Raw genomic sequence first — 23,401 nt, 5'->3', positions numbered from 1 at the left:
TGGGTCAGCCTGGGCAAGCACAGCATGATGTGTGCCTCCTCCCACAAAAAATAATTACAAACCTCCGGGAGTGGCAGCTAGGTCTTGGGAAATGGTTGATTTTCAGGGGCACGGTTAGAATTCGCCTCCTGTGGGAGGTGAGGGGAAGAAGGGAGTGCACTGAAGATGGCGGCTGTGGGGAAGGAGGGCAGTTGAGAAGTGAGGGGGCATTCTATAGAGTACAACAATGAACATGGAGTGATCTGTAAAACACAGAGCCTATGTGAGTAAGCATCCAGTAGGTTCAGGGAGGCAGATTTGCATTGGAGGTTGGAAGACCAAAAGTGTTTGGTTAGGTGCCTAGAGTGACTTTTGAATGATGGAAATGGTCTTGCATTAAATTATCTCTTGACTTCTCTTGACCTGTTGGTTTCATAGCATTTTTGACAGTTTGTGAGAAGGTTCATTCAGTGGGGGCCTTTGTGATATATAAGACACAATTCTGTAGGCTAATCACTGAGTTTGGATCTTGCAGTATATCTTCACTGCATGTACCTATGTCTTTGGTTGGATCTTGCAGTATATCTTAATTGTATGTACTTGTGTCTGAGGTTAGATCTTGTAGTATATCTTCAGTTTATGTTCCTATGTCCTTGGCTAGATCTTGCAGTACTTGTTCCCTGTATGTACTTGTGTTTGAGGTTGAAATTTACAGTATACCTTCACTGTATGTTTCTGTGTCTGAGGTTGGGTTTTGCAGTATATCTTCACTGTATGTAACTGTGTCTGAGTTTGGATCTTCACTGTATGTACCTGTGTCTTTGGTGAAAACTTGTAGTATTTCTTCATGTATGTAGCTGTGTCTGAGGTTGGATTTTGTAGTATAGCTTCACTGTATGCACCTTTGTCGGTGGTTGGGCCTTGAAGTATATCTTCACTGTATGTATCTGCATCTATGGTTGGATCTTGCAGTGTATCTTCACTATATGTACCTGCGTCTGTGGGTTGTATATTGAAGTATATCTTCACTGTATGAACCTGTGTGAGGGTGGGTCTTACAGTATATCTTCAATGTATGTACCTGCATCTGTGGTTGGATGTTGCAGTATATCTTCAGTGTATGTTCCTGTGTCTGAGGTTGGGTCTTGGAGTAATTCTTCACTGTATATACCTGTGTCTCTGGGTGTATCTTACAGTATATCTTTACTGTACATGTCTGTCTCTTTGGTTGTATCTTGAAGTAAATCTTCTCTGGATGTACCTGCATTTGAGGTTGGATATTGCCCTATATCTTCAGTGTATGTACCTGCGTTTGAAGTTAGATCTTGTAGTATATGTTCACTGTATGTACCTGCGTCTGAGGTTGGATCTTGCAGTATATCTTCCCTGTAGGTACCTGCGCTTGTGGTTGGATCTTGCAGCATATCTTCCCTGTATGTACCTGTGTCAGAGGTTGGATCTTGCAGTATATCTTTACTGTAGGTACCTGCGCTTGTGGTTGGATCTTGCAGTATATCTTCACTGTATGTATCTGCGTCTATGGTTGGATTTTGCACTATATGTTCACTATATGTACCTGCATCTGAGGTTGGATCTTGCAGTATATCTTCACTGTAGTAATCTGTGTCTTTGTTTGGATCATGCAGTGTGTTTTCTGTAAATATCTGTGTCTGTGGTTGGATCTTGCAGTATATCTTCACTTTGTGTACCTGCATCTGAGGTTGGCCCTTGCAGTATATCTTAAGTGTATGTACTTGTTGCTAACCTGCTCCAATCTTTCACATGAGTGATACCATGCGAAGCTGCCCAGTGTGGGTCTGTGACCTGCCGACTGCTCTAACCTCTCTTATTGGTTAGACCATGCCAGGATACCTTCTGCAGTAAACTCTTACAAGAACCTGTCCATACCATGCGGCCTTCAGCCACAAGTGACTATCGGTTGTGAACGAAGAGGCCTTGGCCTATCCCTGTCAGTGTGAGGTCCAGAACTTGTTCTGCGACATGGAGGGATGCACAAGCATGCCCTCATAGTAGCTCTCAAATAAATCAGTGACTCATGGATGGGTCCAGGACATGCTGCGCACTGTTCCAGCATTTCATGAGGGTCTGTCCATTCCATGCCACCCACTGATCCAGCATATCATGAGGGCATTTCTATGCCATACTGCCCACTCCTCCAAACTATCACAAGATGGGTCCATGCAATGCTGAGGTGGGTCCATGCCATACTTCCATCTCCTTCAACCTCTCTCATGGGTGGCACAGTCGGCGGTGTTGAACGTGGCTGGTGGGCCATGTCGGGCGAGCCAGTCTGTCCTTGTGCCTTCACCGAGCACCATCTGCTCCGGCTCAAAGAGCTGTCTGGGTGTAGTGTCTGTATCTAAACCCCGACTACAGGGATAGAGGACAACCTGTGAATCCAGGTGGTTCTGGGTGTCTTGGGTTTCTGATGGTTTTAGAGCTTTGCTGATGACTGTTGGCCGACAGAAAACTTACTGGATCAGTGTGTCCAGGCCGGATGTCATTGTCCAGCCTCCTTGGCGATGCTGGTGCAGGCACATGGACTGTTAGTTGGTAATATGTAATATGTACACTTCAATGTATGTTTGTAAGATGGTAATGTCAACACTTCAGTATGTGCATGTTAGGTGGTAACGCATACACTTCAATATGCGCCTTTTAGGTGGCAATATGTACACTTCAGTGTGTGCATGTTAGGTGGTAATGCATACACTTGAATGTGTTGATGTTAGGTGGTAACGTGTACACTTCACTGTGTGCAAGTTAGGTGGTAACCCGTACACTTCAATGTAAACTTGTTAGATGGCAATGTGTACACTTCAATGTGTGCATGTTAGGTGGTAATGTGTACACTTTAGTGTGCTAATGTTAGGCGGTAACCTATAGACTTGAAGATGTGCATGTTAGGTTGCAATGTGTACACATGAATGAGTGCATGTAGGAGTGCATACACTTGTATGTGTGCATGTTAGTTGGTAACTCATATACTCCAGGGTGTGCATGTTGCAATGCATACACTTTAATGTGTGCATGTTAGGTGGTAACACATACACTTGAATGTGTGCATGTTAGGTGGTAAACTGTACACTTCAATGTGTGCATGTTATTTGGTAACACATACATGTCAGTGTGTGCATATTAGGTGGTAACCCGTACACTTCAATGAATACTTGTTAGGTGGCAATGCGTAATCTTCAATGTGTGCATGTTAGGTGGCACTGCGTACACTTCAGTGTGTGCATGTTAGGTGGTAACATGTACACGTCAATGTGTGTGCATGTTTGGTAGTAATGTGTACAGTTCAATGTATGCTTGTTAAGTGGTAATGCATACACTTCAATCTGTACATGTTAGGTGGTAATGTGGCCACTTCAATGTGTGCATGTTTGATGGTAATATGCACACTTCAGTGTATGCTTGTTATGTGGTAGAGCATACATTTATATATGTGCTTGATAGGTGGTAATGTGCTCACTTCAATATATACTTGCTAGGTGGTAATGCATACTCTTTCTTCAATGTGTGCATGTTAACCAGTAGTATGTATACTTCAATGTGTGCATGTTAAGTGGTAATGTGTACACTTCAATATGTGCATGTTAGGTGGTAACGCGTAAACTTCAATGTGTGCCCACAAGGTGATAACTATTACACTTCAATGTGTGCATGTTAGATGGTAATGTGTACACTTCAATGTCTATTTGTTAGGTGGTATTGCATACACTTCAATCTGTGCATGTAAGGTCGTAATGGGCCCACTTCAATAAGTGTATGTTCGATGGTAATACGCACACTTCAATGTTTGCTTCTTAGGTGGCAAAACGCACACTTATATGTGTGCTTGTTAGGTGGTAATGTGCACACTTCAATGTAAGCTTGCTAGGTGGTAATGCATATACTTCAAGGTGTGCATGTTAGCTGGTATTGTCTACACTTCAATATGTGCATGTGAAGTGGTAATGCAAACCCTTCAATGTGTGCATGTTAGACGGTAGTTAGGTAGCAATGTGTGCCCTTCAATGCGTGAATCTTAGGTGGTAAGGCTTGCACTTCAATGTATGCATGCAAGGCGGTAATGCGTACACTTCAGTATGTGCCTGTTATGTGTACACTTTAATCTATGTTTGTTTGCTGGTAATCTGTATACTTTAATGTGTGCTTGTTAGGTGATAATGTGTACATTTCAATAAATACATGTTAAATTGCAATGTGTACACTTCAATGTGTGCATGTTAGATGGCAAAGTGCACACTTCAAAGTATGCATGTTAAGTGGTAATACATACACCTCAATGTGTGCATGTTAGATGACAATGTGGACACTTCAATGTATGCATGTTAGGCAATAATACATTTATTTCAATGTGTGCATGTTAGATGGCAATGTGTACACACTTCAATGTGTGCATGTTTGATGACAATCTGTATGCTTCAGTGTATGCAGGTTAGGAGGTAATACATATACTTCAATGTGTGTACGTTAGATGGAAATGACTACACTAAAATGTGTGCATGTTAGATGGTAATCTGTGCACTTCAATGTATGTATTTTAGGTGATGATGTGTACACTCCAAAGTGTACATATTAGGTGGTAATATGCACACTCCAGTGTGTCTTTGTTAGTTGCAATGTATACACTTCTATGTGTTCATGTTAGATTGTAATGTGTACACTTCAATGTGTGCATGGTAGGTGGTAATGTGTATTCTTCAATGCATGCATGTTAGGTGGTAACTCGTATACTTCATTATGTGTATGTTAGGTGGCAATTTATACACTTTAGTGTGTGCATTAGGTGGAAATGCGTACATTTGAATGTGTTATTGTTAGGTGGTATCACATACACTTCACTGTGTTCATGTTAGGTGTTAAGCTGTACACTTCAATTTATACTTGTTAAATGGCAATGTGTACACTTCAGTGTGTGCATGTTAGGTGGTAATGTGTATTCTTCAGTGTGTGTATGTTAGGTGGTAACACGTACACATCAATGTGTGCATGTTAGATGGTAACCCATTGACTTAAATATGTCCATGTTAGGAGGCAATGTGCACACTTCAATGTGTGCAGGTAGGTGGTAACCCGTTCACTTCAATGTGTGCAATTTAGGTGGTAACCCGTACACTTCAATGTATAATTGTTAGATGGCAACATGTACACTTCAATGTGTTCATTCTAGGTGCTAATGTTTACACACTCAGTGTGTTAATGGAAGGTGGTAACACATAGACGTCAACATATGCATGTTAGGGGCAATGTGTAAATTTCAATGTGTGCATGTTAGTTGGTAACAGGTACACTTCAGTGTGTGCATGTTAGGTGGTAACCCGTAGACTTCAATATGTGCATGTTAGGTAGCAATGTGTACACTTCAATGTGTGAATGTTAGGTGGTAATGTGTACACTTCAATGTCAGCTTGTTAGGTAGTAATGCATACACTTCAATCTGTGTATGTTAGGACGTAATTCGCCCACTTCAATGTGTGCATGCTCAATAGTAATAGGTACACTTCAATGTATGCTTGTTAGGTGGCAAAGCATACAATTATATGTGTGCTTGTTAGGTGGCAATGTGCACACTTCAATGTATACTTGCTAGGTGGTAATGCATAAACTTCAGTGTGTGCATGTTAGCCAGTAGTGTGTATATTTCAATGTGTGCATGTTAGGTGGTAATGTGTACACTCCAATATGTGCATGTTAGGTGGTAATGCATACACTTCAATGTGTGCCCATAAGGTGGTAATTAGAAACTTCAATGTGTTGATGTTAGGTGGTAATGTGCACACTTCAATGTTGGCTTGTTAGGTGGTAATGCGGATACTTCAAACTGTGTGTGTTTGGTCATGATGAGCCCACTTCAATATGTGCATGTTAGATGACAATACATACAATTCAATGTATGCTTGTTAGATGGTAAAGCGTACACTTATATGTGTGCCTGTTAGGTGGTAATGTGTACACTAAAGTGTATATTTGCTAGGTGGTAATGCATACACTTCAATGTGTGCATGTTAGCCGGTAGTGTCTACGCTTCAATGTGTGCATGTTATGCAGAAATGTGTACATTACAATATGTGCATGTTAGGTGGTGATGTATACACTTCAATGTGTGCACATAAGATGGATTTTAGGTGGCAATGTGCACACTTCAGTGTGGGCTTGTTGGGTGCTCATGCATATACTTCAATATGTGTATGTTAGGTTTGCAATATGTACTCTTCAATGAGTAAATCTTAGGTGGTAATGCATGCACTTCAGTGTATGCTTGTAGATGGTAATGCATACACTTCACTGTGTGTGTTGTAGATAGTAACACATACACTTCAGTTTATAATGTAAGGTGGCAATGTGTGCATGCTAGGTGGTAATGCGTACACTTCAGTGTGTACCTTTAATTTGGTAAGTATACACTTCAATCTATGCTTTTTTGCTGGTAATGTGTACACTTCAATGTGTGCATGTTTGGTGTTAACGTGCATTCTTCAATGTATGCATGTTAGGTGGTAACATACTTTTCCAATATATGCTTATTAGGTGATAATGTGTACACATTAATGTGTGCTTGTTAGGTGGTAAAGTAAACCCTTCAATGTGTGTATTGTGGATGATAATATGTACTCTTCAATGTGTAGATTTTAGGTGGTAATGTGTACACTTCAATGTGTGTTGGTTAGGTGGTAATGTGTACATGTTAGATGGCAATGCACACACTTCAAGATATGTATATTAGATGGTAATACATACTCTTCAGTGCATGCATATTAAGTGGAAAGACAGTGTTCAATGTGTGAATGTTAGATGGCAATGTGTACACTTAAATGTGTGCATGTTAGATGGCAATATGTTCAATGTGTGCCTGTTATTTGCTAATATGTACACTTCAATATATGCAAGTTAGGTGGTAGTATGTACACTTTAATGTGTGCATGTTAAGTGGCATTGTGTATACTTCACTGTTAATACATTTATTGTTAATGTGTACACTTCAATGCGTGCATGTTAGTTGGTAATACACACACTTCAGTGCATGCATGTTAGCTAGCAATGTGTACATGTTAGATGGTAATGATACATTTTAATGTGTGCATACTAGGTGTATGCATATTAGGTGGTAATGCGCACACTTATATGTGTGCATGTTAGGTGACAATGAGCACACTTCAATGTATACTTGCTACGTAGTAATCTGTACACTTCAATGTTTGAATGTTAGCTGGTAGTGTGTACACTTCAATGTGTGCATGTTAGGAAGTAATGTGTACACTTCAGTTTCTGCATGTTAATTGGTAATGTGTACACTCCAATGTGTGCCTTTTTGGTAGTAATGTGCACACTTCAATCTATGCTTGTTTGGTGGTAATGTGTAAACTTCAATGTGTGCATATTAGGTGGTAATATGCACACTTCAATATGTGCTTGTTAGTTGCTAATGCATATACTTCAATGTGTGTATGTTAGGGGGCAATCTGTATCCTTCTATGAGTGAATGTTAGGTGGTAATGCGTACACTTTAATGTATGCATATTTGTGGTAATGCGTACACTTCAGTTTATGCTTGTCCGGTTGTAATGTATACACTTCAATGCATGCTTCTTAGATGGTAATGCATACACTTCAATGTGTGCAAGTCAGATGGTAACACGTACACTTCAGTGTATAAATGTTAGTTGGTAATGCGTACACTTCATTGTGTGTCTGTTATTTGCTAATATGTACACTTCAAAGTGTGCTTGTTTGATGGTAATGTGTACACTTTAATAAGTGTTTGTTAGGTGATAATGTGATAATGTGTTTAATAAATGCATGTTAGATCTTAATGTGAACACTTCAATTTGTGCATATTAGATGGCTATGTGTACACTTCAAAGTATGCATGTTAGGTGGTAATACATGTACCTAAATGTGTACATGTTAGATAGCAATGTGTACACTTCAATGTTGCATGTTAGATTTGCAATGTATACACTTCAATGTGTGCATGTTAGATGGTAATATGCACACTTCAATGTATGCATGTTAGGTGGTAATGCACACACTTATAAGTGTGCATGTTAGGTGACAATGAGCACACTTCAATGTATACTTGCTATGTAGTAATCTATACACTTCAATGTTTGAATGTTAGCTGGTAGTGTGTACACTTCAGTGTGTGCATTTTAGGAGGTTATGTGTACACTTCAGTTTGTGCATGTTAATTGGTAATGTGTACACTCCAATTTGTGCCTTTTTGGTGGTAATGTGCACACTTCAATCTATGTTTGTTTGGTAGTAATATGCACACTTCAATGTGTGCTTGTTAGTTGCTAATGCATATACTTCAATGTGTGTATGTTGGGGGCAATCTGTATCCTTCTATGAGTGAATGTTAGGTGGTAATGCGTACACTTTAATGTATGCATGTTATGTGGTAATGTGTATACTTCCGTTTATGCTTGTCCGGTTGTAATGTATATACTTCAATGCATGCTTGTTAGATGGTAATGCATACACTTTAATGTGTGCACGTCAGATGGTAACACGTACACTTCAGTGTATAAATGTTAGTTGGTAATGCGTACACTTCAAAGTGTGCTTGTTTGCTGGTAATGTGTACACTTTAATAACTGCATGTTAGATCTTAATATGTACACTTCAATTTGTGCATATTAGATGGCTATATGTACACTTCAAAGTATGCATGTTAGGTGGTAATACATATACTTAAATGTGTACATGTTAGATAGCAATGTGTACACTTCAATGTGTGCATGTTAGATTTGCAATGTATACACTTCAATGTGTGCATGTTAGATGGTAATATGCACACTTCAATGTATGCATGTTAGGTGGTATTGCGCACACTTCAAGGTATACTTGCTACATAGTAATCTGTACACTTCAATGTTTGAATGTTAACTGGTAGTGTGTACACTTCAATGTGTGCCTTTTTGGTGGTAATGTGCACACTTCAATCTATGCTTGTTTGGTGGTAATGTGCACACTTCATTCTATACTTGTTTGGTGGTAATGTGTAAACTTCAATGTGTGCATATTAGGTGGTAATATGCACACTTCAATATGTGCTTGTTAGTTGCTAATACACATACTTCAATGTGTGTATGTTAGGGGGCAATCTGTATCCTTCTATGAGTGAATGTTAGGTGGTAATGTGTACACTTTAATGTATGCATGTTACGTGGTAATGCGTACACTTCAGTTTATGCTTGTCCGTTTGTAATGCATACACTTCAATGTATACTTGTTAAATGGTATTGCATACACTTCAATGTGTTTGCCCTCAGATGGTAACATGTACACTTCAGTGTATAAATGTTAGTTGGTAATACGTACACATCATTGTGTGCCTGTTATTTGCTAATGTGTACACTTCAAAGTGTGCTTGCTTGCTGGTAATGTGTACACTTTAATAAGTTCTTGTTAGGTGATAATGTGGGCACTTTAATAAATGCATGTTAGATCTTAATGTGTACACTTCCATTTTTGCATATTAAATGGCTATGTGTACACTTCAAAGTATGCATGTTAGGTGGTAATACATATACTTAAATGTGTACATGTTAGATAGCAATGTGTACACTTCAATGTGTGCATGTTAGATTTGCAATGTATACACTTCAATGTGTGCATGTTAGATGGTAATGTGTGCACTTCAATGCATGCTTGTTAAGTGGTAATATGTACACTTCAATGCGTGCATGTTAGTTGGTAATACACACACTTCAGTGCATGCATGTTAGCTAGCAATGTGTACATGTTAGATGGTAATGCTACATTTTAATGTGTGCATACTAGGTGTATGCATATTAGGTGGTAATGCACACACTTATATGTGTGCATGTTAGGTGACAATGAGCACACTTCAATGTATACTTGCTACGTAGTAATCTGTACACTTCAATGTTTGAATGTTAGCTGGTAGTGTGTACACTTCAATGTGTGCATGTTAGGAAGTAATGTGTACACTTCAGTTTCTGCATGTTAATTGGTAATGTGTACACTCCAATGTGTGCCTTTTTGGTAGTAATGTGCACACTTCAATCTATGCTTGTTTGGTGGTAATGTGTAAACTTCAATGTGTGCATATTAGGTGGTAATATGCACACTTCAATATGTGCTTGTTAGTTGCTAATGCATATACTTCAATGTGTGTATGTTAGGGGGCAATCTGTATCCTTCTATGAGTGAATGTTAGGTGGTAATGCGTACACTTTAATGTATGCATATTTGTGGTAATGCGTACACTTCAGTTTATGCTTGTCCGGTTGTAATGTATACACTTCAATGCATGCTTCTTAGATGGTAATGCATACACTTCAATGTGTGCAAGTCAGATGGTAACACGTACACTTCAGTGTATAAATGTTAGTTGGTAATGCGTACACTTCATTGTGTGTCTGTTATTTGCTAATGTGTACACTTCAAAGTGTGCTTGTTTGCTGGTAATGTGTACACTTTAATAAGTGTTTGTTAGGTGATAATATGATAATGTGTTTAATAAATGCATGTTAGATCTTAATGTGAACACTTCAATTTGTGCATATTAGATGGCTATGTGTACACTTCAAAGTATGCATGTTAGGTGGTAATACATATACCTAAATGTGTACATGTTATATAGCAATGTGTACACTTCAATGTTGCATGTTAGATTTGCAATGTATACACTTCAATGTGTGCATGTTAGATGGTAATATGCACACTTCAATGTATGCATGTTAGGTGGTAATGCACACACTTATAAGTGTGCATGTTAGGTGACAATGAGCACACTTCAATGTATACTTGCTATGTAGTAATCTATACACTTCAATGTTTGAATGTTAGCTGGTAGTGTGTACACTTCAGTGTGTGCATTTTAGGAGGTTATGTGTACACTTCAGTTTGTGCATGTTAATTGGTAATGTGTACACTCCAATTTGTGCCTTTTTGGTGGTAATGTGCACACTTCAATCTATGTTTGTTTGGTGGTAATATGCACACTTCAATGTGTGCTTGTTAGTTGCTAATGCATATACTTCAATGTGTGTATGTTGGGGCAATCTGTATCCTTCTATGAGTGAATGTTAGGTGGTAATGCGTACACTTTAATGTATGCATGTTATGTGGTAATGTGTATACTTCCGTTTATGCTTGTCCGGTTGTAATGTATATACTTCAATGCATGCTTGTTAGATGGTAATGCATACACTTTAATGTGTGCACGTCAGATGGTAACACGTACACTTCAGTGTATAAATGTTAGTTGGTAATGCGTACACTTCATTGTGTGCCTGTTATTTGCTAATGTGTACACTTCAAAGTGTGCTTGTTTGCTGGTAATGTGTACACTTTAATAACTGCATGTTAGATCTTAATGTGTACACTTCAATTTGTGCATATTAGATGGCTATATGTACACTTCAAAGTATGCATGTTAGGTGGTAATACATATACTTAAATGTGTACATGTTAGATAGCAATGTGTACACTTCAATGTGTGCATGTTAGATTTGCAATGTATACACTTCAATGTGTGCATGTTAGATGGTAATATGCACACTTCAATGTATGCATGTTAGGTGGTATTGCGCACACTTCAAGGTATACTTGCTACATAGTAATCTGTACACTTCAATGTTTGAATGTTAACTGGTAGTGTGTACACTTCAATGTGTGCCTTTTTGGTGGTAATGTGCACACTTCAATCTATGCTTGTTTGGTGGTAATGTGCACACTTCATTCTATGCTTGTTTGGTGGTAATGTGTAAACTTCAATGTGTGCATATTAGGTGGTAATATGCACACTTCAATATGTGCTTGTTAGTTGCTAATACACATACTTCAATGTGTGTATGTTAGGGGGCAATCTGTATCCTTCTATGAGTGAATGTTAGGTGGTAATGTGTACACTTTAATGTATGCATGTTACGTGGTAATGCGTACACTTCAGTTTATGCTTGTCCGTTTGTAATGCATACACTTTAATGTATACTTGTTAAATGGTATTGCATACACTTCAATGTGTTTGCCCTCAGATGGTAACATGTACACTTCAGTGTATAAATGTTAGTTGGTAATACGTACACATCATTGTGTGCCTGTTATTTGCTAATGTGTACACTTCAAAGTGTGCTTGCTTGCTGGTAATGTGTACACTTTAATAAGTTCTTGTTAGGTGATAATGTGTACACTTTAATAAATGCATGTTAGATCTTAATGTGTACACTTCCATTTTTGCATATTAAATGGCTATGTGTACACTTCAAAGTATGCATGTTAGGTGGTAATACATATACTTAAATGTGTACATGTTAGATAGCAATGTGTACACTTCAATTTGTGCATGTTAGATTTGCAATGTATACACTTCAATGTGTGCATGTTAGATGGTAATGTGTGCACTTCAATGCATGCTTGTTAGGTGGTAATATGTACCCTTTAATGTGTGCTTGATAGGTGGTAGTGTGTACACTTCAATGTGTGCTTGCTAGGTAGTAAAGTGTGCACTTCAATGTGTGTATTTTAGGTGATAATGTATACACTCAAATGTGTGCATTTAGGTGATAATGTGTACCCGTCAAAGTGTGCATATTAGGTGGTAAAGTATACAATTGTTGTTCAGCATTGCGTACAGTACACCAATTGTTCTTTTTTCATTTGCCCCCCCCCCCCCCCCCCGAGTGGGACCGGTATGCCTGGACGTGGGTCCTGTGCTCGCCATGCCACTGGACTAAAGCTAGCCTGGCTGATGAGCCACAAAACTTGTCCCTGGATGCTTGTTTGTGGTCCAGGGAGGACCTGGCCAGGCATTTCGGGCCCATGGGGAGGAGGGGAGGAGGGTCAAGACTGATTTGCATATGTCTGGGTCCAAACTGGAATGGCATGGTGAGCAAAGAAATATGTATTTAGGCCCAGATCTCTGTACTGGGGGTGAATATCTGACATTGTCAGCATTCCACCAATCAATTGTTCTTTTTGCATTTCTGTTTAGAAGCAACATGGCCTGGCAATTGACAGTAACACAGCATTCATTATGATGGTAACATTGCGCTTTCCATTGACAGTAACACTGCCTATCCTTTGACTTTAGTATACAAACAAATCTCAGCTCCTTGTAATTACACTCCCAATCCATCATTATTTTGCTCACCATGCCACCTCAGTTAGGACCCAGCTATATACAAATCAGTCTTAACCCTGCTCCAATTGAAACATTCCACCCTGAATTACCAAGCCAGGTCCTCCCTGAATCGGAACACAAGCAACCCAGGACTGGTTTTGCCTTAGTTATAAGCTTACCAGCCTGGTACAGCTTGGTCCCAGTGACACAGTATGCATGGGGCCCACATCTGGGCATACCCATCCCACTTAACCCCTTCGACGCTCATGACGGAGCGGTTCCGTCATGAGCGTTGGTTGCGCTGTGCGCATGACGGAACCGCTCCGTCATGGCCCCGCCCGCGCTCAGAACCTTCAGCACGGCGCGGAAATCCGCGCCGCGCTGAAGGGGTTAAGGTGGCAAACTGTAGTATACAGAAAAGTGATGGATGGAATGCTCGAATTAATTTCAGCCACTGGTAATTACTCAGGGCAGCATCCCAGCCCATTGTAATACTGCGTCACTGAGACCAAGCTATACTTGGCTGAGGAACCCAAATCTGGGTTGCATGTGTTCCAGATTAGGGAAAATCTTGCTTGGTAATTTGTTCCCATTAGATCAGGGTTGAGATTGAATTGCATATATTTGGGTCCAAACTGAGGTGGCATGATTTGCAAAGTAACAATGAACTGGGATGTGGCCAGAGTAATTATGAGTGGCTGAGATTAATTCAAGCATTCCATCCATCCCTTTTTTATTATATTTTAGCAGGCCCACTAGTAACATTTAATTTACATGCCTAGAGTACATGTAGTACCATGTACTAGGGAATTATTAGTAAATTAAACGAGTATCCATTGACTGTAACACAGCCTCTCCTGTGATAATAGGATGGTAGTAACATGCCCATTTGCACTGACAGTAAGACAGCCTCTCTATTAAGAGTAAGATGGCCTCCGTTGGCGGTAACATGGTTTCTATTGACAGTAGCACTGCCTATCCATTGATAGAAACACACACTCCATTGACAGTAACAGCACCTCTCCATTGAGGGTAACTCACCCTGCATTAAAAGTAACAGTGTCCCTCTATTGACAGTAGCACAGCCTCCATGATGACTGTAATGTGACCCTTTCAAATGACAGTAACACTGTCTGCGTGATGACAGTAGAGCACCTTACATTTACAGTAACAATGCCTCCTCACTGACAGGAGCACTCCATCCATGATGACAGTAGCATGACCTCACTTTACATAAACACTGCCTATCTATTGACAGTAACACACCCTCTGTTGACAGTAACACACTCTCTGCTAACAGTAACAAAGCCTATCCATTGACAGTAACACATATTTGGTTGACAGTAACATGACCTCCAGTGACAGTAACACACCCTCTGTTGACAGTAACACAGCCTATCCATTGACAGTAACACAGACTATCCATTGACAGAAACACACCCTGTGTGACAGTAACACACTCTCTGTTAACAGTAATACAGCCTATCCGTTGACAGTAACACAGCCTATCCATTGACAGTAACACACCCTCTGTGACAGTAACACACCATCTGTTAACAGTAACACAGCCTATCCATTGACAGTAACACACCCTCTGTTAACAATAACATAGCCTATCCATTGACAGCAACACACCCTCTGTGACAGTAACACACCCTCTGTTAACAGTAACACAGCCTATCCATTGACAGTAACACACACTGTTAACAGTAACATAGTGTCAGGATGGGGCTGAATGCTACAATCACGCCGCGCAGTTCGTTAGGACTGCATCGAGTTTGGGTTAAGCCCTCCCTCTGCAATTTATGGACAAGTATTTAGAGCTTTGGACCTCGTTCAAAGATGGCCGCCGAGTTTACCTGACTAGCCCATTACGTTTGAAGTCTCGCGGGATCGCGAGATTTCGTCTCCTCACGAAGCGCGTCTTGCCGCGCACTTCAATTTGACCATAGTCGTGTGAGGGAGCTTTAGCTCACGCTCCTCACAAAGAACTTTGATATTTGGGAAGAAACAGTTTGTCTCCACAGAACATTAATCTGTGGTTGGAGACACATCTCTGAGATGAGTGTAGACTCTAAGTCTGAGTGAGAGAAATAATCTTAGTCAGTTGGAGAACTGAACCAGAGTCGCGGAAGAAAGAAGAAGAGATACCAGAGTTCCAGAGTAACTTCCGTATTTCCAGGGTACTTCGTCCTCCGGTAGGCTTACCGTTGAGCAGGGGGTCCGCCTGGAGTCCAGCAGCAGTCACGGTGAGAGTGTTCATTCAGTATCTCAAGTAGCAGAATCGGAGAGACAGTTGTCCAGATCATTTGCCACTCTGCAGAACTTTGCTTCACCTCAAGCTCTGACTCCCCTTCCCGCCCTCAGCGTTTTTCCTTGAACTTTCCCTTCCTTTGTCTATCCTTCCCTGTCCCTTTTTGCGCGTTTACTAAGAGCAAGGGAGCCTCGAGACTTCACTGCAACTATCCTTCCAAGCAGTTAAGACTTGTAGCGGAAGAAAGAACTACAGGTTCTCAAACAGCAGTTACAAACTGTCAAATCTGTTAAGACCATAGTCAGGTAAGGAAGAGAAGCAGAGTAATGATATGGTGGAATTCAGAAGGAAGTAAGTGAAGAGTAACCTAGTGTATCTCTGTGCTTATACAGGTTAATAGAAAGCCGTGAACCTGAACAACATCGAACAATATAAAGAGAGGCAATACTCAAGCAAAAGATCTGGTAGGAGAAAGGCTCAGATAGTGAGAGAGCGAGGAGCTAGAAATGTTAAGTAGGTAGAGAAGGTATTGAAAGGTATTTTGTCTCCTTCTGTGCATTAGGTCTCCCTGAAATCCCGCTGAAGATTGAGGAGGGAGCCAGGCCAGCTTGAGTGTCTCTTTCTCTGTCCAATTCCCCTTTCCCCCTGCCTGGAGCAGCTGAATTAACGCGGTGAGCTCTGGGAGGAGGGCATTGGGAACTTATCTTCATTCTGCCTCCGTGGAGAGTTTCCGTTTGGCCTTCCTGACAGAATGGTTTTGGGAGTTTCCCGGATTTGGGGTCTTCGGCCTCTTCGGACACTCTCTCACAAAATGCCCAGATCCTCCACAATACATGCATAGTTTCTTCAGTCTTCTTTGATCCTTCTCTTCCTTACTCAAAGGGCCACGAACAGACCCAATCTGCATTGGTTCACTTTCTGCCGTTCTACCAGTTGACTTACTGGGTTCTGTCTTCATTCGGTCAAAGCGGGGATAATTCCAGCGAAAGTCCTTCGTCTTCCTTTCGCCCCTTCTCTCTGCGCTGCGAAAATCGATTTCAAGAACTAAATCCACCAGCTCCGAAAATTCGATAGGTCGCTTTGGAATCTGTGCTAAGGTATCTTTGATATCATCACGTAGGCCTCGATAAAACAAAGCTGATCTCTTCTCCTCTGGCCAATTGGTCTCCACCAATAGTTTATTGAACTGAGTTAAGTAAGAGATAAGATCCTTATTACCTTGACGCAGTTCTAAAAGTTCATTATCTGTAGCCTGGGAGACTCGACGTCTGTCAAAGATTCTGAGGAATTCTGTCTTGAATTGTTCTAAATTATATAAAAAAGGATCGTCCCGAGATACTAATGGCATGGCCCAATTTGCAGCATCCCCTCCCAAATAGGACAAAATAAAAGCCACTCGTGATTGAGCATCTGGGAATAAATTGGCACGACACATAAAATGTAAGGAACATTGGGTGAGAAAGAGCTGCGCTTTCTGAGGGTCTCCACAATATCTTTCGGGGGGGGCCAAAGGAATGATGGGGGACACGGAGTGTACAACCTGAGCTACAGTGCGTGGATCTTGTTTTGTTTGTGCATCACTAGGAAAGGTTTGAGCGGAGGTTCCCCCTGAGGATATCTCGCTAACTCTCTGGGACAATAACAGTGTCTCCTGTCTTGAAGCCATAACCTCCTGCCTTAAACTCTTATTTTCATCACTTAGGGTGCCTAATTCCCTCTGAATCCCCTCCAACATATCCCCTAAGGCCTTTAAACTGAATCCTTCCGCCATTCTGCCCAGGTGAAGGAAACTCGTGGGCACTTCAATCTGTCAGGAAGGCCAAACGGAAACTCTCCACGGAGGCAGAATGAAGATAAGTTCCCAATGCCCTCCTCCCAGAGCTCACTGCGTTAATTCAGCTGCTCCAGGCAGGGGGAAAGGGGAATTGGACAGAGAAAGAGACACTCGAGCTGGCCTGGCTCCCTCCTCAATCTTCAGCGGGATTTCAGGGAGACCTAATGCACAGAAGGAGACAAAATACCTTTCAATACCTTCTCTACCTACTTAACATTTCTAGCTCCTCGCTCTCTCACTATCTGAGCCTTTCTCCTACCAGATCTTTTGCTTGAGTATTGCCTCTCTTTATATTGTTCGATGTTGTTCAGGTTCACGGCTTTCTATTAACCTGTATAAGCACAGAGATACACTCGGTTACTCTTCACTTACTTCCTTCTGAATTCCACCATATCATTACTCTGCTTCTCTTCCTTACCTGACTATGGTCTTAACAGATTTGACAGTTTGTAACTGCTGTTTGAGAACCTGTAGTTCTTTCTTCCGCTACAAGTCTTAACTGCTTGGAAGGATAGTTGCAGTGAAGTCTCGAGGCTCCCTTGCTCTTAGTAAACGCGCAAAAAGGGACAGGGAAGGATAGACAAAGGAAGGGAAAGTTCAAGGAAAAGCGCTGAGGGCGGGAAGGGGAGTCAGAGCTTGAGGTGAAGCAAAGTTCTGCAGAGTGGCAAATGATCTGGACAACTGTCTCTCCGATTCTGCTACTTGAGATACTGAATGAACACTCTCACCGTGACTGCTGCTGGACTCCAGGCGGACCCCCTGCTCAACGGTAAGCCTACCGGAGGACGAAGTACCCTGGAAATACGGAAGTTACTCTGGAACTCTGGTATCTCTTCTTCTTTCTTCCGCGACTCTGGTTCAGTTCTCCAACTGACTAAGATTATTTCTCTCACTCAGACTTAGAGTCTACACTCATCTCAGAGATGTGTCTCCAACCACAGATTAATGTTCTGTGGAGACAAACTGTTTCTTCCCAAATATCAAAGTTCTTTGTGAGGAGCGTGAGCTAAAGCTCCCTCACACGACTATGGTCAAATTGAAGTGCGCGGCAAGACGCGCTTCGTGAGGAGACGAAATCTCGCGATCCCGCGAGACTTCAAACGTAATGGGCTAGTCAGGTAAACTCGGCGGCCATCTTTGAACGAGGTCCAAAGCTCTAAATACTTGTCCATAAATTGCAGAGGGAGGGCTTAACCCAAACTCGATGCAGTCCTAACGAACTGCGCGGCGTGATTGTAGCATTCAGCCCCATCCTGACACATAGCCTATCCATTGACAGACACACACCCTCTGTTAACAGTAACATAGCCTATCCATTGATAGCAACACACCCTCCGTTGACAGTAACACAGCCTATCCATTGACAGTAACACACCCTCTGTTGACAGTAACACAGCCTATCCATTGACAGTAACAAACCCTCCGTTTACAGTAAAATGATCTCCCTTGGTAGTAACACACCCTCTGTTGACAGTAACACACCCTCTGTTAACAGTAACATAGCCTATCCATTGACAGTAACACATCCTCTGTTGACAGTAGCATGACCTCCGTTGACAGTAACGCACCCTCTGTTGACATTAACATAGCCTATCCATTGACAGTAACACACTCTCTGTTGACAGTAACACACCCCCTGTTAACAGTAACACAGTCTATCCAATGTAGTAACACGCCCTCTGTTGCCAGTAACATGATCTCCATTGACAGTAACACACCCTCCGTTGACATTAACACGGCCTATCTACTGATAATAACACTCCCTCTTTTGAAAGTAATACACCCTCTGTGAACAGTAACATAGCCTATCCACTGATAGCAACACACCCTCCGTTGACAGTAACACATCCTCTGTTGACATTAACACAGCCTAACCATTGACAGTAACATAACCTCTGATTGATAGTAACACACCCTCTGATTGATAGTAACACACCCTCTGTTAACAGTAACATGACTTCCATTGATAGTAACACACCCTCTGTTGACAGTAACACACCCTCTGAATGATAGTAGCACACCCTCTGCTGACAGTAACATGACCCCCATTGATAGTAACACACCCTCTGTTGACAGTAACACACCATCTGTGAACAGTAACACAGTCTATACATTGCCAGTAACACAGCCTATCTATTGACAGTAACACACCCTCTATTGACAGTAATACACTCTTTGTTAACAGTAACATAGTCTATCCATGGCCAGTAACACACCCTTTGTTGACAATAACATGACTTCCATTGACAGTAACACACCCTCCGTTGACAGTACCATGACCTCCATTGATAGTAACACACCCTCCGTTGACAGTAACACACCCTCTGCTAACAGTAACATAGCCTATCCATTGATAGTAACACACCCTCTGTTGGTGGTAACAGGTCCTCCATTGACAGTAACACACCATCTGTGAACAGTAACACAGTCTATTCATTGCCAGTAACAAACCCTCTGTTAACAGTAACCCAGCCTATCCATTGACAGTAACACACCCTTTGTTGACAATAACATGACTTTCATTGACAGTAACATACCCTCCGTTGACAGTAGCATGACCTCCATTGATAGTAATACACCCTCCATTGACAGTAAAACACCCTCTGTTGACATTAACACAGCCGATCCATTGACAGTAACACACCCTCCGTTGACAGTAACACAGTCTATCCATTGACAGTAACACACCCTCCGTTGACAGTAACACAGCCTATCCGTTTGACAGTAACACACCCTCTGTTGACAGTAAAATGACCTCCATTGATAGTAACACACCCTCTGTTGACAGTAACACACCCTCTGTTAACAGTAACATAGCCTATCCATTGACAGTAACACACCCTCTGTTGACAGTAACATGACCTCCGTTGACAGTAACACACCCTCTGTTGACATTAACATAGCCTATCCTTTGACAGTAACACACCCTCTGATTGATAGTAACACACCCTCTGTTAACAGTAACATGACTTCCATTGATAGTAACACACCCTCTGTTGACAGTAACACACCCTCTGAATGATAGTAGCACACCCTCTGCTGACAGTAACATGACCCCCATTGATAGTAACACACCCTCTGTTGACAGTAACACACCATCTGTGAACAGTAACACAGTCTATACATTGCCAGTAACACAGCCTATCTATTGACAGTAACACACCCTCTATTGACAGTAATACACTCTTTGTTAACAGTAACATAGTCTATCCATGGCCAGTAACACACCCTTTGTTGACAATAACATGACTTCCATTGACAGTAACACACCCTCCGTTGACAGTACCATGACCTCCATTGATAGTAACACACCCTCCGTTGACAGTAACACATCCTCTGCTAACAGTAACATAGCCTATCCATTGATAGTAACACACCCTCTGTTGGTGGTAACAGGTCCTCCATTGACAGTAACACACCATCTGTGAACAGTAACACAGTCTATTCATTGCCAGTAACAAACCCTCTGTTAACAGTAACCCAGCCTATCCATTGACAGTAACACACCCTTTGTTGACAATAACATGACTTTCATTGACAGTAACATACCCTCCGTTGACAGTAGCATGACCTCCATTGATAGTAATACACCCTCCATTGACAGTAAAACACCCTCTGTTGACATTAACACAGCCGATCCATTGACAGTAACACACCCTCCGTTGACAGTAACACAGTCTATCCATTGACAGTAACACACCCTCCATTGACAGTAACACAGCCTATCCGTTTGACAGTAACACACCCTCTGTTGACAGTAAAATTACCTCCATTGATAGTAACACACCCTCTGTTGACAGTAACACACCCTCTGTTAACAGTAACATAGCCTATCCATTGACAGTAACACACCCTCTGTTGACAGTAACATGACCTCCGTTGACAGTAACACACCCTCTGTTGACATTAACATAGCCTATCCTTTGACAGTAACACACCCTCTGTTGACAGTAACACACCCCCTGTTAACAGTAACACAGTCTATCCAATGTAGTAACACACCCTCTGTTGCCAGTAACATGATCTGCACTGACAGTAACACACCCTCCGTTGACATTAACATGGCCTATCTACTGATAATAACACTCCCTCTTTTGAAATTAATACACCCTCTGTGAACAGTAACACAGCCTATCCATTGATAGCAACAAACCCTCCATTGAAAGTAACACATCCTCTGTTGACATTAAGACAGCCTAACCATTGACAGTAACACACCCTCTGTTGACAATAACACACCCTCTGATTGATAGTAACACACCCTCTGTTGACAGTAACACACCCTCTGAATGATAGTAACACACCCTCTGTTGAAAGGAACATGACCTCCATTGATAGTAACACACTCTCTGTTGACAGTAACACACCATCTGTGAACAGTAACACAGTCTATCCATTGCCAGTAACACACCCTCTGTTAACAGTAAAACAGCCTATCCATTGACAGTAACACACCCTCTATTGACAGTAATACACTCTTTGTTAACAGTAACATAGTCTATCCATTGACAGTAACACACCCTTTGTTGACAGTAACACACCCTCCGTTGACAGTAGCATGACCTTCATTGATAGTAACACACCCTCCGTTGACAGTAACACACCCTCTGCTAACAGTAACATAGAATATCCATAGATAGTAGCACACCCTCTGTTGATAGTAACAGGTCCTCCATTGACAGTAACACACCCTCTGTTGACATTAACACAGCCTATCCATTGATAGTAACACACCCGCTGTTGACAGTAACACAGCCTATCCATTGACAGCAACACACCCTCTGTGACAGTAACACACCCTATCCATTGATAGTAACACACCCTCTGTTGATAGTAACAGATCCTCTATTGACAGTAACACACCCTCTGTTGACATTAACACAGCCTATCCATTGATAGTAACACACCCTCTGTTAACAGTAACACAGCCTATCCATTGACAGTAACACACCCTCTGTTGACAGTAACACACCCTCTGTTGACAATAACACACCCTCTGATTGATTTTAAAACACCCTCTGTTAACAGTAACACAGCCTATCCATTGACAGTAACACACCCTCTGTTGACAGTAACACACCCTCTGATGACAATAACACACCCTCTGATTGATAGTAAAACACCCTCTGTTAACAGTAACACAGCCTATCCATTGACAGTAACATACCCTCTGTTAACAATAACATAGCCTATCCATTGACAGCAACACACCCTCTGTGACAGTAACACACCCTCTGTTGACAGTAACACAGCCAATCCATTGACAGTAACACACCCTCTGTTGACAGTAACACACCCTCTGTTGACAATAACACACCCTCTGATTGATAGTAAAACACCCTCTGTTAACAGTAACAAAGCCTTTCCATTGACAGTAACACACCCTCTGTTGACAATATCACACCCTCTGATTGATAGTAAAACACCCTCTGTTAACAGTAACACAGCCTATCCATTGACAGTAACACACCCTCTGATGACAGTAACATGACTTCTATTGACAATAACACACCCTCCGTTGACATTAACTCAGCCTATCCATTGGCAGAAACACACCCTCTGTTGACAGTAACACACCCTCTGAATGATAGTAGCACACCCTCTGCTGACAGTAACATGACCTCCATCGACAGTAACACACCCTCTGTTGACAGTAACACACCATCTGTGAACAGTAACACACCCTCTGTTAACAGTAACACAGCCTATCCATTGATAGTAGCACTCCTTCTTTTGAAAGTAACATGACCTCTATTGACAGAAACACAGCATTCCATCTGACAGTAACAGCCTGCTTTGACAATAACACTGTTTCTCCTCCTCTTGCAGGACTGGGTGTTCCTGACACGCTTTTGCTTTCTTTCTGACTTTGGACGACTGGAGTTCAGATTCCGATATCCAGAGGTGAGTCCCAGACTGACAGCCAGCCCAGTGAGTACTCATCCTCCGACCCGGGAATTTCCTCATCTGGCACTGAGTGTCCAGCTGTTTCCATATAGGAGATCATAGATTAGAGTCTAGCTGCTTGAAAGTCTTCCACTGACATCAGGATGCTGGCTGTGGTGGCTTTCATGACTGGGGCCTAGATCTTGTAGGAATTGTATTCCTTGATCGTGGTTGGGGTCTAGATCCATTAGAAGTGGCCTCACCGACAGTGCTTCATCACAAGTGGCTTCCCTGGTTGTGGTTGCAGCCTAGATTGTTTGAAAGG

General features: G+C 41.6%; 1 protein-coding gene across 1 annotated transcript in view; it reads left to right on the top strand.

Annotated features, from left to right (window-relative positions):
- TMEM145 (transmembrane protein 145) overlaps positions 1–23,401 on the top strand; it is a 325,900-nt gene that overhangs the window by 168,330 nt on the left and 134,169 nt on the right. Inside the window, exon 2 of the mRNA XM_085615577.1 lies at positions 23,020–23,094. Coding sequence (XP_085471703.1) covers positions 23,020–23,094 — 75 coding nt within the window. The remainder of the gene's footprint in view (positions 1–23,019; positions 23,095–23,401) is intronic.

This window comes from Triturus cristatus, chromosome 7 (assembly GCF_964204655.1).
Source record: "Triturus cristatus chromosome 7, aTriCri1.1, whole genome shotgun sequence".
Taxonomy (NCBI): Eukaryota; Metazoa; Chordata; class Amphibia; order Caudata; family Salamandridae; genus Triturus; species Triturus cristatus.
The sequence above is the reverse complement of the archived record's forward strand: the minus strand, read 5'-3'. Positions and strand labels throughout refer to the sequence as shown.